The sequence below is a fragment of the Poecile atricapillus genome, chromosome 1 (genome assembly GCF_030490865.1).
Source record: "Poecile atricapillus isolate bPoeAtr1 chromosome 1, bPoeAtr1.hap1, whole genome shotgun sequence".
Classification (NCBI taxonomy): domain Eukaryota; kingdom Metazoa; phylum Chordata; class Aves; order Passeriformes; family Paridae; genus Poecile; species Poecile atricapillus.
The window spans coordinates 38983513-38998849 of record NC_081249.1 but is presented as its reverse complement, the minus strand read 5'-3'; the positions used below and the strand labels follow the sequence as shown (position 1 = coordinate 38998849).

Genomic DNA, 15337 nt, shown 5'->3' with positions numbered 1-15337 from the left:
TACAGACCAGACCATTAACTTTAAGAGTTGAACTCAATGATCCTTGTGGATCCCTTCCAGTTGGGAATATTCTGTGATTTCTGTGATCTTCCCCAGTTGCACATACCATGGTGAGCTGCAGGTGAAGGCAGCTAAGACCCTGTAGCTCCATTTTGTGAGAAGACTGCAGTTTATGGGGATAAGCATTAGTTCATATAACCCTTTCCCTGACCCTTTATTCTTTCTTGAATAGAGAAACCACAATAGTGGCAATGTATTATCTGCTGGTTTCTGTATTGCACATAAGCAGCCTAGAGTGCCACAGTTTGTTTAGACTTAGCATCTGCTTGCTCTCTCCTTTCAGGGTGGTTTCCACCAGGAATGTTTTGATACTAATGTCATCTGGAATCAAGAACAGTGAGACTTGTGTAGGCCCTTTTGAAGGATTTTGGACAGGTTATTTACCACTGTGACACACTTGGTTTACTTCTCTTTTGCTCATCTGTACAGTAACAAAAGAGCTAAGGATTAAATTGAGATTGTTGTGGAGGTATTGACTTGTGTCCTGCCCCTGGAACAGCCTTTGCTAGAACTGTAGATAGCAGCTATAGATTTTCTCTGAGGCTGCATGTAAATCCTACACTGCCACAAGCAGTATGGTATGTACTTGAAGGTTTTTTTGATGACCAGTAACCTGGTCTGCTTTGATGCTGTCTCACCTCTACCCCTGGAGACACATGGTAAATGATGTTTTCAGACCCAGACTTCAGTGCAGCCTTTCTCTGGTTTTAGCAATAGTGACAGAACTTTTTAAATAATTGCCTTACCAAAGTTCAGCTGGTAATCAAAGAGGGTTGAGACAGAGCGCTGGATTTGCTTTTCTCCATTTGGAAAGTCTTTTTCAGATGTTTCTCCTGTTCTCAATAAAGAGAACAGTATTTGCTGATGCGCATTTGCTGAGAGTGAGCTGGGTTCACCAGAGTGTTCCAGCTGCTCTGCAGTGCTCTGGAAATGCAAACCAGCTGCAGGTCTGGCTTAACTCAAGCCAGGTTTGTGGATGGTTTGCATCACTGAAGCAGTGTAAAGTACCTGAAGCATGCCAGCTAATCTGGCCTATTGGTGAACCATTATAAATGACTTGTTTTTCTTCTTGTTCTTTCCATGTAACTTTATTTATAGTCAAAGCCCATGGAAATAGTGTAGATTGTATCATTAAGGCAAACTTTGTGTTCTAAACTGATGCCTGTAAAATTAGAGTGTTTTTTTAAGCCAGAACTTTTTCTTCTTAACTGAAATAAATTTATCAAATTACACACCACTCTTCTTTACTTCTCTGTTATAGATTTCTTTTAAGATGCTGCTTCTTATTATTATTAGATCAAATAATTGTAAGTCTGAGACGTAAAAGAGTAGGCTTTATAAGTTTCATTTTGCAAAAGGTGTGCTCAGCTTTTATTCTAAATGCATTGAACTTTTTTCTAGTTTATTGAGATTGTATGCAATAGTTGTATCATTATCACTATTGTCTGAAATTTACTGGTTAGAAAATACTTCGGAGATTTTGAGACAGGAAGGAAATTGGCCAACCATGATATTTCTTCTGTTTTTAGTAAATTATAGAACTGAAATAATAGTTATCTACCTTCAATAGTATGAGGAGTGTTCAAAACATGTCATAAATATTAATCGCCAATTATATTATTCCATATGTAATAATTTTTTATAACCATCTTTTTCTGAGGCTATTATAGTGTTGAATGTGTGATGTGTGTTCTTAAAACAGTATAATACAACAGAAGAATGATGGAAGTGTCATTACAGCTATGCTGATCTACACTTTTTTCAGAATCCAGAATTATTTCTTTTCACCTATAAATTTTTTGTATAATGAATATGATATGATTAAAAAAAAAACACTTTCTGGATAAGCATCTTGGCATTCAAGTCAGAAATTGTATTTCTCTGATCAGCTGTATATTGAAAGAAAACATGTCAGAATTGGCAAAGTTTTTCTAGACTTTGAGGCAAAGTGCTGAAGAATTAATTACTGCCTCATATTAATTAAGATAACAATGCAAAGCCCTTCATTAGAAGCATAGGAAAAGTTCTTCCTTGGTCCTTGGAGAGAATATTATATGCAAGCCCTGTTGTGTGGGTTGCAAGGTGTCACTGGAATTTATATGCATTACTTGTCTAATTGCAGTAAATGTAGCATGTCCAGATAGGTTTAAAAGTTGGATGGCTGTTTGTTACTTGCTGGAAATCACTTGAAACCTTGCTACTCAGAGGCAGCTGTTCACAGGTCCTTCACCTCTCCCCAGAGATAGCTGGAAGACTCTGTTGTTGGACCCTGTCTTTTATGGCAGAAGCAGTAAACATGACAGGTTGTTTGGGAGCCATCTGTTTTAAAATGGTTGCTGCTTTGTATGCAGTAATGAACTTGAGATCAGTTTTCTGTCTGTCTTCGTAGTAACAGCCTTGTTTGGTGTCACAACAGGTGGAAGTTGATGGGATGAAACTAAATGTGACCAGCGAGTGGAACCTGGCTTCACCCTTGTTGTCTGTCACCATTGATGGCACTCAGAGGACTATACAGGTAATCTAACCAAAGGCTTTTTGGGCATACAAATAATACTGAAACATGGGGACTAAACTTGCTGCATCATAAAAATTATGTGATGTTGTACAAACAGCAGAATGTTTCTACTTTGACACAAATTCACTCCACTAAAGCTCTGGATGCACTCAAAGTTACTTATCTAGAATTTTGAATATCTTGCCTTTAAAGAGAAGTTCCTTATTTAGAAAGAAGTTTACCCCAGCTTATAGGCTGTCTTTGTTTAGTGGCTTGTGAGGAGACATGATTTCTTAATCATGTAAAAAATAAGAAATGTGTTACTGCAAAAAACAAACCAAAAAAACTCATCAACCGAAACAAAACCAAAAAAACTCCTTCCTAACCTAACCCACAACAAAACCCCATATGGAAACCTACACTAAAATTTTGAATGGTGTGAGTGATACACTTTTGGGCCTTTGCAGTTTGAAAGTCACAGGGCAGCACATCTCCCATGTAGCTCAGTTTTTTTATACTTACAAGAAATATGATTTGTTCCATGACTTGAGAAGATAAACATAGAAAACATCCCAAACTTAGTTGGCTCTAAGAAAAGAGGACTGAAAAGCTTAAAATGGTTGTATTTTCTTTCCTTCTGAACTCCACACACCAGAGAATGCTTTTCTAAATGTAACCTCAGTCAGGACTTATACATGTGTTGACAAATCATTTATTTAGAAATATCTATTGATCCTGGCAATAATGAAAAACAAATCAAAACATACTGAAAGTATTTTTCTACATACAATGGTATCTATTTTCTGTACATTTATCAGTGATACAGTGGTCAGATTTCTCATAATTTAGAATGAAATATGTGAATTTAGTTTTTTCATTTATACTCCTGGTAAAATTACCCTTACCAACTGGAAATACTATATTTGTTTTGATTGAATTTAAAAGACTGCAACTTGAAAATAAAAAATTATTATAACTTTCAAGGTTAGTATTGCCTGAGAGTGAAATTTTCATTATGTTCCCAAGTAAATTCTGGATTTAAGTTCTGCAGATTTCTTGAGAGGTTTTTGCCAGCTTCAAGGAGTGAGTATATCGAAATAATTTTCTATTTTTAAGTGTGTCTTTCTTTTTTACTATTTTAATACTGGCCCATTTTTGTGCCATTTTACAAAGTACATTCCTAATTTTGAACAAGAAAAAATACCAATGTATGAGTCTATAAAACCTGCCTAGGTGAAAAGCATTACATTTAGAATGGATAACTGTTCACAAGACCTCATTGCTAACTATATTACTATATGAGTCGATATATAAGTAACAGTAGTAACACCATTTAGCTAAAAATAGTTGAATTGGCACATAAAATTAGTTTCAAAATTAATGATCATATGATCTGAAGAAGCTTTCTTCTAGGAGCTGAGCCAGTAGTAGTGTTACTTGCGCTCCCAGAGTATGACAAAGCCCTATGAAGTACTGCAGATCTAGCCACAGCAACATTCAATGAGCTGACTGCATGGTATCTAGCCAACAGAATGTGGAATAAGCACATATGTTGTTTCCTTCTCAGATTTTATCCGCCTTTGCTTTTAGCAAGGAAACTCAGTAGCTTGAGAAGTTATTAATCTTTTAGTGTATATATGTAAATTTATGGGAACCTTAAACTTGACCTCTGATAGTCGCTCACTGGAATCAAAATTGGTTTTTTGGTTATATATTTCTGCAGACTTGCCCCACTGCAAGAACCAAATTAGACATGTGTGTTCCTCTAGGTCAATTTGTCTCCAAAAGCAATTGACCCCTGAGTCTTGAAGCATCTTCTTTCTGCAAAACTTAGCCCTAGAGCCATTTAAGCAACAAATATGGATGAATTGAATAATTCCAGCTGTGCTGTATTAATTTTCAGCCAATCTAATTTTTCTTCATACTTGGTTTAATTCTTCTAAATTTGCTCAACCAAATACAATCTTTGTGTATGTTTTATTTCTTTGAAGGTTTGATTTATGCACCTTTGGCTCAATCCTGCAGTCTGGCCACATTCTAGCAAAGCACTTAAGCATAGAAACAGGGAATAAATAATTTTAAAATGTTTTGGTTTGAAATATATTTATGTAAATTATAGTCTAGGCATTCAAATTTTTGCATATCTGTTTTATGTTTAAGTTATTAAGCACACTTCTTTATTTTCACTCCTCTGCTAAAGGCTCAATGAGAATCAGAGCAAAGCAGAACACCAACTCTGCTGCAGAGTTATGAAGGGCCTTTGAGTTTAAAACCCACATTTTCTAAAGTATGGGACCTAAGTGCCTGAAGAAGTATATGCCCTGGTCACAGTCTGTCTAGGGCATACCAGGGCACAGCAAGGATGTGTGGCAGCCCCCCTCCTCCTGCTTTTGTTTCCTGTGTGAGGAAGCCCATCTGTGTGCAGCAGATGGGAGCTGCAGAGTGCCTGGCCAGGTCCCCAGATGAGAGGGGACCAGAACCCTGGGGTACACTGCAGGTCCTGTGGCTGCAGCATAAGGGCTCTGAAATCATTGTGCTGCTTTGGGTTCCTGTGAAATCCATAGGATGTTATACAAAGCGATGAAGGCATGAAAACTTGAGATCATTTGAGCAGGAGATTTCTGAGATACAGTCTCCAGGGAATGGGGAGTGTGGGCAGACCCCATGGCATTTCTTGTAGCACTCAGATTTTGTCATGGGAGATTTTTTGTGGCTGTTTTTAGTAGTTCCTCAGTTAATCCCAGTTTCTCAGCATTTTCTCTACTTACGACTAAACTCTACCTCTGATTTGGTGAGGCTGACTTTTAACACATCCTGGTGTAGGATTTTGTTCACCAAGCAAATGACATTTTTTTGGTACAGAAATACTTCACCAAAATGGCTTCTCATACTTGTTCCAAAAATATTAGTGACTTAGAATTTGGCTTACACCTAGCTATGTTATGAATTTGGACTTTGCCTTTGCTGAAAATCAAAGAACTATAGGAATATAGTTCCAATACACCTTCCTCAGATTTGAATGGATTGGGTTTTATTAATTGCAAATGCATGTTTAAAATACTCATATATATAAAATAGGATTTGAATATGTTATGACCTTTTAGGAAATATTTAGAATAAAAAGTAATAATGATTCCTGTGAAGAGTAAGTGGAAAAGTGGAGGTTGATTTGAATTGGGGAAAGGAAAAATAAGAATTCTAGTGGAAACTGGGAGGGAGAATGGTGGCTCAGTATGGTATCCTGGAAAGCAATGACAGTTGAAAGAAAGACAACAGGCATATTTTGGGATGATTAGGGCATTTTTACTTCTGTTTCTCCTCCCATATACAAGTGAACTAGATTTCATTGAGCCCTGTGCCTGCAGAAGTTGTCTAGGACCTGTTCTGTCTCCCAGTGTGAACAGGGGAACAGGTGGAAGAAAGGAATAAACTTTTTCCATAGAGTTTGAACATCTTTTATTCCTCATGGGAACTAGAATCTAAGGAGACCTCAAGATAAATCAAGGAGTCCATGCAGTCTATCAAATGGGCTTCAACCTAACTGCAGCTCTGTCCTTACTAGTCAGGTTGCAAGTGTGTGCCTTCTGCTGGGACACTGCACAGGAAGACCAGGTATCCACAGGGTGAGCAGGTTGCTAAAGGAAAAAGTGCATCTAGGAGGAGATCCTCAAAGCAACAGCTACTTGTGTTTGGGCAAATTCTCAAAAACCACCCCTCCAACCTATCAGATTTTGAGGCTGCTCTATGGCAATGCTACATGGACAAATTTTACAACTGCTTAGTGCTGCTGATTCCTGTGCCTTCATTGATCCCACCATCAAATACTCACCTCATCCTTAAATACCTTTTACTTGCAGATAGTTCCCTGTAGCAAAAACATGCTGATCCAGAACCACAGAATGGTTTAGTTTGACTTATTTGTCACCGTCTTTGCCAATGCTTTTCTACCCCTTAGTTCCATCATATGCACCCGGACTTTTCACTGCCAAGGTGTTGGACCCACAACTCTTCTCTCTTGCTGTTATGAAACCTTCTACCCTCTAAAGGTAGTGTAGGCATTCTGCCTGGACCCTAGAAGACTTTTTGTAGCTTTTGGCACCTTCAGCAAAGCAATTTTACAGTAGCACTGGTGATACTTCCTTTTTTGTATTTCCTGGCTTCCAGAGAATTAGTCTCTGATGAACTGAAGCTCTGTAGGATGTAGAGAGAGCTCAACTGGACAAGGTCCTGGGCAGTTCAGTACCACTTTGACATTAGCCTTGCTTTGAACAGGGAACATGACTACCTGATTTCCAGCAGTCCCTTCCAGCATAACTGTTCTGTGTCTGTTGGGCATCCCAAACTCTACAGTGAAGAGGTCTTTATCAGTCACAGCAAGGTGTAATTAAGAATGTAATGGAGTTTCTAAACAAGAACATGATCCTGCAAAGCGGAAATCATCAGTCTCAAGCTTCAAGTGCTTTTGTGAATGAAATAGATGAAGATGTATCGGGGGAGAATTCTCTACTTAGTGTTAAAGGGATTTTGGTGATGGCATCACTTATTTTTTCATTTAATTTATTTATTGCATCAACAATTGCAGCAGGAATAGTATATTCTGCATCCTGGGGTATGACAAATATAAGTGCTTCTCTGATACAATGTTTCTTTAGATTATTATTTTGGTCTATAATAACAGAAAAAATGAGAATGCTGTAGGTTATGAAGTCTTTGTTCCAGGGAAATGTCTGACAGGAGAACAAAGCCTTTGCCCAAGTATTCATTTCCTACAACTCTTTAGAGACTTTTTTCATATGTGTAATTTTTTTACTTTTATAAGAAAAATTACCTTTTTGTCATGTTGCTGTTTTGAGATCTCAGATGTAATCTGTGATAATGATAGGATACATTATATAGGTTTTCAATCTAAAGTACCATTACCTCAGAACACTTATTTTCTTAACTCCTGGAAATTATTTTGGGAAGGTTTAGTGAGCAGTGTTCATGACTGCTTGACAGTCCATTTTTTAGTGCTGTGCAATTACTGCACATATTCTGCTGTTGTCCTTTAACCATGATTTCAAAATTACTCTTGCCTAGGTTGTCTCCAGAAGAAGGACTCAAAATGATGTGCAGACATTTGGTTATCCTATACCCATATACTGTACTTCTGGGTTAGAGAAAATCCAGTGTGAGCCCCAGCACGGAATTCCTGATGGCCAGCACTGATTAACCTGTAGCTCACTGCCTGGTTTTTTTTTCAGCCTGTTCCATTTATTGGTAACCTAGCCAAATCTGGTACAGACTTCTTCCCCATGGTTCAAGTGCAGAATGTCTGAATGGAAGGGAAAAATTAAAGGGAATAAAAGCTACAGCTTGAAGAACTACCTTTATCAATTCTTTAATGAAAATGATTATACTTCCTTTTTCTCATTCATAAAGGAAAGGAGTGATCAACTGATATGTTTCATCAATCCCTCTGAAATGGGATTAGTTTTATCCTGTCTTACTTGAGATGTTAATCAAGTAACATTAGTTGTCATGGTATCTTATGCCCTTTTTATTTCCTCTTGGAGCTATACATTTTCAAGACAAACAATATTCAGGATGAATAACTATGAGGATTCTGTATGTGTCCAAGGACCAAAGCATTCAGTTGCTGACAAACATTATAGTTTTATGATCTCTTAACCCTGAAAGATGAGAAATTGTTCTCTTGAACATGGTAACATATTCAGAGAGCAAAGAGGAAGGAAGATGTGGGACATAAGAGTGAGAAAGGACTATGGATCCTGTCAGGAATTTTTCTCAGGTCAGTCACAGACATTATCAGATCTTGAATCACATGGCAGCATTTTGACTGCATAATTCCCCCCTTATAGAAGCAAGATGTATCATGGCATGCCAAAACAAGGGTAAACCTTCCAGAAGTTCTAGTCATGTTGTGATTTAATGTTGTAACAGCAAAAATTTAGAAGTTCACAGAGAAGACTAAATACCTAATTACTGTATTGTTGTAAATATTGGGCTGAAGTAAATGTCCTTTAGATTAATTTTTTACCAACACCAAATAAACAGTATTTTCTGTGGAGTTTTTGTTTTTTGAGGGTTTTTTTTGGTTGTTGTTATTGGGGAGGATGGGATTGTGTGGTTTTTTGTTTGTTTATCTTGTTTTGATTTTTTCTTTTTTGTTAGTTTTAAGACCTGTCATCTACTTCTTTGTAACACCTACCCATCTCAGAGGATTAAAGAAACACATGAACATACTTAGAAGGCTCTCTCTGTATAGGTAATAGCATACCTGCAGTGGTTTTAATAGAAAAAAAAAAAAACTTTGCAAAAAAGAAGTAACAAGTAACAGTCACATTGGATGACATAAAGAATCACATAAAGAAATATTGGCAAGGATCTGTGTTTCTATTTTTCTGTTTATGGGAGGAGAGAAATTCCCAATCATCTACTGCAATTGAATCCCAGGCATTAAGAGAACTCCTAAAAAGTAGTGATACAGTGCCTCAGCCTCTTAGAAACTGCACCTGCACAATTATCTGTGTGGATTGATGCCCTGTAAGCCACTCACCCTGTCTTTAACATCTATATTTGTACTGTTTGGGAACAGATTCCATTTAGTCCCTGGAAAGGGACTGAGGTAGCTTGCACCAGGTGCCAGGGGAGGCCAGTATTTCAGCGTTCTGGCAGGATTCCTTCTAATGGGAAAGACTACTTCATCACAGTGCCACTAACATCACTCTTAGGTATCTTTCACAAGTCAAAACGCTTCACATAAAGCACTTGATTATCCCTTTCCCCACTGGATGATTGCTGCCCTTGTAAGAACCTGGGAAATGTGGACATGCCCTAAGGAAGAACAACTCACTGAGCCTTCATTTACTATAAAGTGTGAACTGAAGCTGGTAATGGCTAAGGGTAGAGCAGTGCATAAAATCACGATAACTTCCCATCTGTAAGGGGAGGACTAACTTCCGTGCTCTAAGGGGAGAAAATGATGGCACCACCAGTGCAGAATGTTAAATTGTGAAAAAGTAGGGTCATTCCTGAAGAGGAAAGGCTTGTGAGGGTGAGCAGGTCTGAGCAGGTCTGAGCATGCAGTGCAATATAGACAGATTCCAGCATAATACAAATCTTGGTCACATTTCTGGTCTGGGATTACATCCCTCAGCTGGGATTTTGCATGGTGGAAAGGCAGTGCTGAAATGAAGTTCTGCTTTCTAGAAGGAGAGAGAAAAGGAGACTGATAAGATTAAATTAATCACCCCTTTTTATTAAGAGGATGACTTAAAGGTTTCACAGCTATGTCTGCAGCCTTTTCCTCCCTTCTGACCTAACTGTGGGACTCCAAAGGTAGGAGTGACATGGTTGGAAGATGGAGCTTTGCAGATGCCCAAGCACCCTCATGTACAGAAAATCTCATAGATTTAGTACTAGCAAAGTAATCTGTTAGAACTTTACAAGGTGAAATAATGTGGGTTTTTTGTCCCTGACTTCCCTATTGTGGGAGTAACTTATTTTTTAATTAAACCTATCTGGGGATGATTCTGGCCTGTGTTTTGTTAGGTGGAATTTTGAAGAATTTATAAATATTCACCAAAAAGTGGATAGCATCCTCCATTTGAAATTCCTGGCGTAAGATGTTCAGAATTTTTGTTACTGAGCAGTTGAAATGAAGCAATAGGGGCTGGGCTGCAAGAAATTCTGCATTCTGAAAAACAGCACCATGCTGAGAAACTACCAATGTTTTGCTCAAAATTTTATCTGTAGCCTAGCCATAAATTTTCTGGGCTTGTAATTTTGGTTTTGGTTTGGTACATGTTATCCAACTGGGAGTAGTCATACCATAGCTTGAAAATATTGCAAAAAACATTGACTGAGTGACAATCTGTGTTTTCTGTCTCCAGAAATAAAGAAATGGTCTCCATTTTTTACTTTTATCAAATTAAGCCAATATATAGCAGTTCAAGATAATTGTGTTTGAGAAGGTTGTGTATGTATTTATCTGATTCCCTTTGCCAGTCCAAATTAATTCTGACTTTGGGTCAGTCTTTGCTTACTTCTTCATTTGTAAAAAAAAAAATTTGCTTTTGGTCTGTTGGAATTTCTTTGTTTTTGTATCATTCCTTCTCTGTAGCTGCTCCATTCTAGTAACTTGGACAGTCTTAGAGACCAGAAGATTTGTGGAAAATATTCTAAGATCTTGTTGTTGTCTAATAATGTCAATTAGGAATGTCTTTCAGTACTATATATTTTATGTTTTCTTGAGCTGCTTTATCTTTCTTCATGTAAAGGTTGTTACCATTTTTATCTGCTAGTGCTCATCCATTACAGGCTTAATGCAAAGCTGGTTTTAACCCTACTGCATCTTACAATGAATACATCATTGATACCCAACTAAGTGGAAATAATTTTCTATGGCAAAGCAGAAGAATTTAAAGTCATATCACACTAACATCTTCTAATTTACTGGGATTTACAGATTAAAATGATTATTTGTGAAATGACTGTGGTATAGAATACACAAGCTAGAGGAGGAGACTCAAACATTTTGTATGATTGTATACACTTCTCTATTTTTACATGTGTGCATAAGCATTTTGTTTGTATATACATAGCATATGCAGTATAACATACTGTAACCTGTGTGTGTAGAAATACATATAATATTTATGTAACACTCACACCCATTTGACAGCTTTGAGACTGCAGATGGATTTTTTGAAGTTGTGATTTTTTTTCAGATTTGAGTTAGCTTATTACTTTCTCATAAGGAAAGAAAAATACACTTTTAACTCACGTGATACTAATTAAGTTAGTCTGAAGCTCTGTGCTCTGAATCAACCAGAAAAGAAATCGGTTATATTTAAGATCGTATAATTTATGTCAACTATGTAATTTTACTGTATTGGCAGGTAAGCACATAAGGATGCTTTGTTTTTGAACAAATGATAAATTTCCCTTGCCTTTTTGGTGTAAACCTCCTAGCAAATAATTTGCAATTTGTTAGGAGAGCAATGACAATGCCTATAATTGGCTATTCTTTATTTTTACCTCTATTTGATTACTTTCCTGCTATCACATGCAATATGAAACCATCTATTATGAGGTATAGAACATGTAAATATCTAACTTTACAAGAGAAACTGGAGACTGGTCCTTTTTCTAAAGAGGTGGGAAATAAAAGAATAATTGTTAACCATGTCCTTTCATTTTCTTGAAAACATCAATTACATTTACAAATCCCAGAAACACAAGCCTGCCAGTGGAACAGAAATAACTCTTTTCAGAAAAATCTAATCACATCTAATAGCTGAAATTTATTTACTGTAATTTGAAACATTAATTATGATAATGTTCTGACTTCTTTTGTAGCACTGTTCTCAAAAGCCTGGCAGTTTTCTTTTTGGTCTTGCTGTAATGTATGTTTTGTGACTTGGAGAATTTCTCTACCTTTCTTTCTTCTTTTTGGTCTTTACATACACCCGTGAGGGAAATTTCTTTTTCCCCTCTGTTTCTTAACTATTTTCTTCACCTTCCCCATTATTCCTCCCCCACTGCCCCCCAGATGTTATTTTAAGAGATAGATTTTAGTGCTTCCACTGACTTCAAATGTAATCGACACTGAATGCAATGCTTTGTGTTTTGGACGCAGCAAACAGTAGCAGTGAGGAACTGCTATAGTGTGATGCCAGTGTGCTCCAACAGTGTCAGGGCAGGAAAAATGCTGCTGATATCTTTGTCTTCTCTTGAGGCTGAGGCTTTAGAAAGTGCCTTCTTTATATATATATTTATTTGGCTTTATTAAAGTTATTAAATTATTTTTGAAAGGGCTTGGTTTTTGCTATGCTAGCTTATTTGGCTGCAAATAAAGAAAATATGTGTGAAGAAATACTTTAATGATTTTATTTTCAGTTGTGAAAAGTAAGTCAAGTTGTCAAGATACCTGGAATTGCTCTGAAAGCCTTTAAAGAAAATGACAAAAGGCTCTATTTTTCGTTTTGTTTTGTTTTTTAAGTTGTGTTTTTCTGTGTGACAGGGAGATTAGCCAAAAAAATGGAATTTTTATTAGGACATGAAAAGGTCTCTAATGACCCTTGAAAGCGGACAAAAGGGTAGCACAATAAGTGACAGAACTCTAACGAGGGTGGAGGGCATTCCAGGAAAAAAAGAAATTAAATCCTTTAATTTTTTTCGGCTTGCCATTTTCTGACAGCTTATCAAGTGGTTGGGACTTGTTTGTTTTGGCATGCGGTTCATTCATTGTAGGCAGCCGGTACTTTGTTCTTCTTTGTGGTTTCCAAAACCTGATTGTGTTTATCCTAGACTGTGGGAAAAGTGTATATTCCTGTTTCCTTTATAAAAGTAAACGTCAGGTTTTGTATGAAATTTTATTTCCCATATTTTCCATTCCATTAATCATTATTGTTGAAGTATGTCAGGCTCTGGCACATCACCCTTTGTTTTCATATGATTGTACAGATTGCAATGTCAGTATGTGACCTGTTAAGTCAAAAAATAAGCATGTTTGGGCTGTAGTAATTATTACTTCATAAAGTGTAGCTGAGGAACATGCACCATTAGTGAAAAGGGTCCAGGATTTAATTTATTGCTATTAAAATTGTTTTGGGGGATATCTGGCTATTGTTTTGTAGCACTTTCTCATTTGATCTACACAAGACAAGACTTAGGGGAGCCATGATCACGGCTCTTCATATACCTGGAGGCAGTTGTAGAAAGGAAGGGAATAATCTGTGTTTCCTGTGTGTAATGAAAAAGATGAGAATTAATATGAGGGTTATTTTTAATCAAATATTAAGAAAAAACTTCCTTATGATAAAGATGCAGAACACTGGATAAATTGCTTAGGGAGACTGAAATTTTTGCAATTGAAATCTTTTGAAAATGAGTCAGAAACACGTCACTTGGGAGTTACACTGGTGTTTTTGATTCTGCTGGGAGCATTAGGCTAGAAGATCTCTCAGGATTATTTGCAGCCCTGTTATTATGATTTTTTTTCTTTAAGGTGTGGAGATTTCTATGCAGTTCTTTGCAATGATGCTCATCTTCTCAAATCTGTGCTTTACTACTTTTATGTACACTTGGCATTGTTTAAAATAAGGGCTGTGTTCCTTGAGTTGGGACCTATGTGGGCCATAGCTTAAGTATTAGGAGTGAAATGTGAGAAAAAACTTTGGATGCTGAAGGAGAAAACGATTCACAGGAAGAAAGAATTCTTTATATGTTTTGCATATTTAAATTATGTTTAATACTGTGTGAAACCAGTAATATATTTTCTCTTGCATTGTCTTGCTGCTTACTGACAATGTAATATTTGAAGACTCTTTAATAACTTCAATCAACTCCTGAACCACAGTAGGTGACCAGACATTTCATAAGGTCATTTTTTTTTTTCTGTTTTCAAAGTAGCATCATTGGAGGTTTGCATTTTAAAAAGAGATTAAAATGTCTCTCATTAGGAGAGAATGAAGATAATACTAAATGTGAGTAACAGGAATACAGAATCACAGAGATGACAGAAGCCTCATTATTCATGACATTCAAGCACAAGGTTGCTCTGTGTTGCACTTGGCCATATTTGCCTTCATTGTCCTTCAAAAATAAATTTTATTGAGTCGACTGAACTAAAACCAAAGTCTGAGATGAAGTATGATTTAGACTTCAAGTACTTCTGTTGAAGGAAATTATTTTATCTATTTTATGTATAGATTTATGTATTCAGTTATTTTTGATTACTTTACAGTGATGTGACAAAGAAAATGGAATGGTTACAAATTTTGAGTTTAATCAATTTTAATCAATTCTTACATTTGTGTTTTTCAGCGGATTTCTCGGAATGCCTCTGGAGAGACAAGCATTCAGTTTCTAGGCACAGTGGTAAGCATGTAATAACTGTAATGAAAAGAGTTAAGTTGGTAGAAGAACATAATGTAAGCAGAAAGTAGCTAAATTACCCTTCTAGTACATTTACACTTGTAGTTATGGGGGTCAGTATTATGTGTAAATATTCTGAGTTTAGCAGGTGAATGTAGGCCGAATGAAGCTAACTTCCAAGGCACATTTTCTGTGTCCTACCTTTTTATTGATTCAAGTCTGCATCTCTTTCATTTAGAGGGGATCTAAAAGTAGCTGATTGTAGATTTGTAAGGTTATTGCAATATACTGAGGTTTGGTGCACATCAGGATCAATCCCAGTCTTCCTCACCACATCAACTTTCTGATCTCTATTGCTTCACTGTATCACACACCCCTAGATTCCAGAGTGGATATCCCAGTAACTGTCTTAGGAAAAACTGTTTAGTAATGCAAAGAGTGCTGTTGTTTTCTCACTCTAACCAGATTTGGTACTCTGTAGTTCTCTCAGTTTTTGTTTGCTGGATAGGAGGGTGCCTAAAATTCTAATCAGATTTTTATCATTAGACAGAATTTAATCTATAAAATTGTTCTGTGGGATAGTCATGTATAATACACAAGTTTTTTGTTAGGTCATGGATGCTTATAAACATACATATGATTGAAGCAACTTCTAGTTCTGTGATTTGCATGGTTGAAATGCAGCCACTGAATTTTTCCAAGTTCCATATGCATCTAAAAATAGTTCTGAAAATGAAAAAAAATTGAAGTATCCTCTAAAGTGAGTTTACCTGCTTGCTGCCAATAGATTTCACTGTAGTGATAATAGCAGTGAAAAGCCTAGGAATGGAACATTCCATTTAGAATTTAGTCCTAACATCTTTGTGCACTATTTGTTTTGGACGTAAGTGGATTAGGATT

The 15337-nt window shown here is 36.6% G+C and overlaps 1 protein-coding gene across 1 annotated transcript in view; it reads left to right on the top strand.

The window, feature by feature from the left end:
* PCCA (propionyl-CoA carboxylase subunit alpha) overlaps positions 1–15337 on the top strand; it is a 274262-nt gene that overhangs the window by 200925 nt on the left and 58000 nt on the right. Inside the window, exons 20-21 of the mRNA XM_058833148.1 lie at positions 2477–2575; positions 14387–14440. Of these exons, the coding sequence (XP_058689131.1) occupies positions 2477–2575; positions 14387–14440 (153 nt within the window). The remainder of the gene's footprint in view (positions 1–2476; positions 2576–14386; positions 14441–15337) is intronic.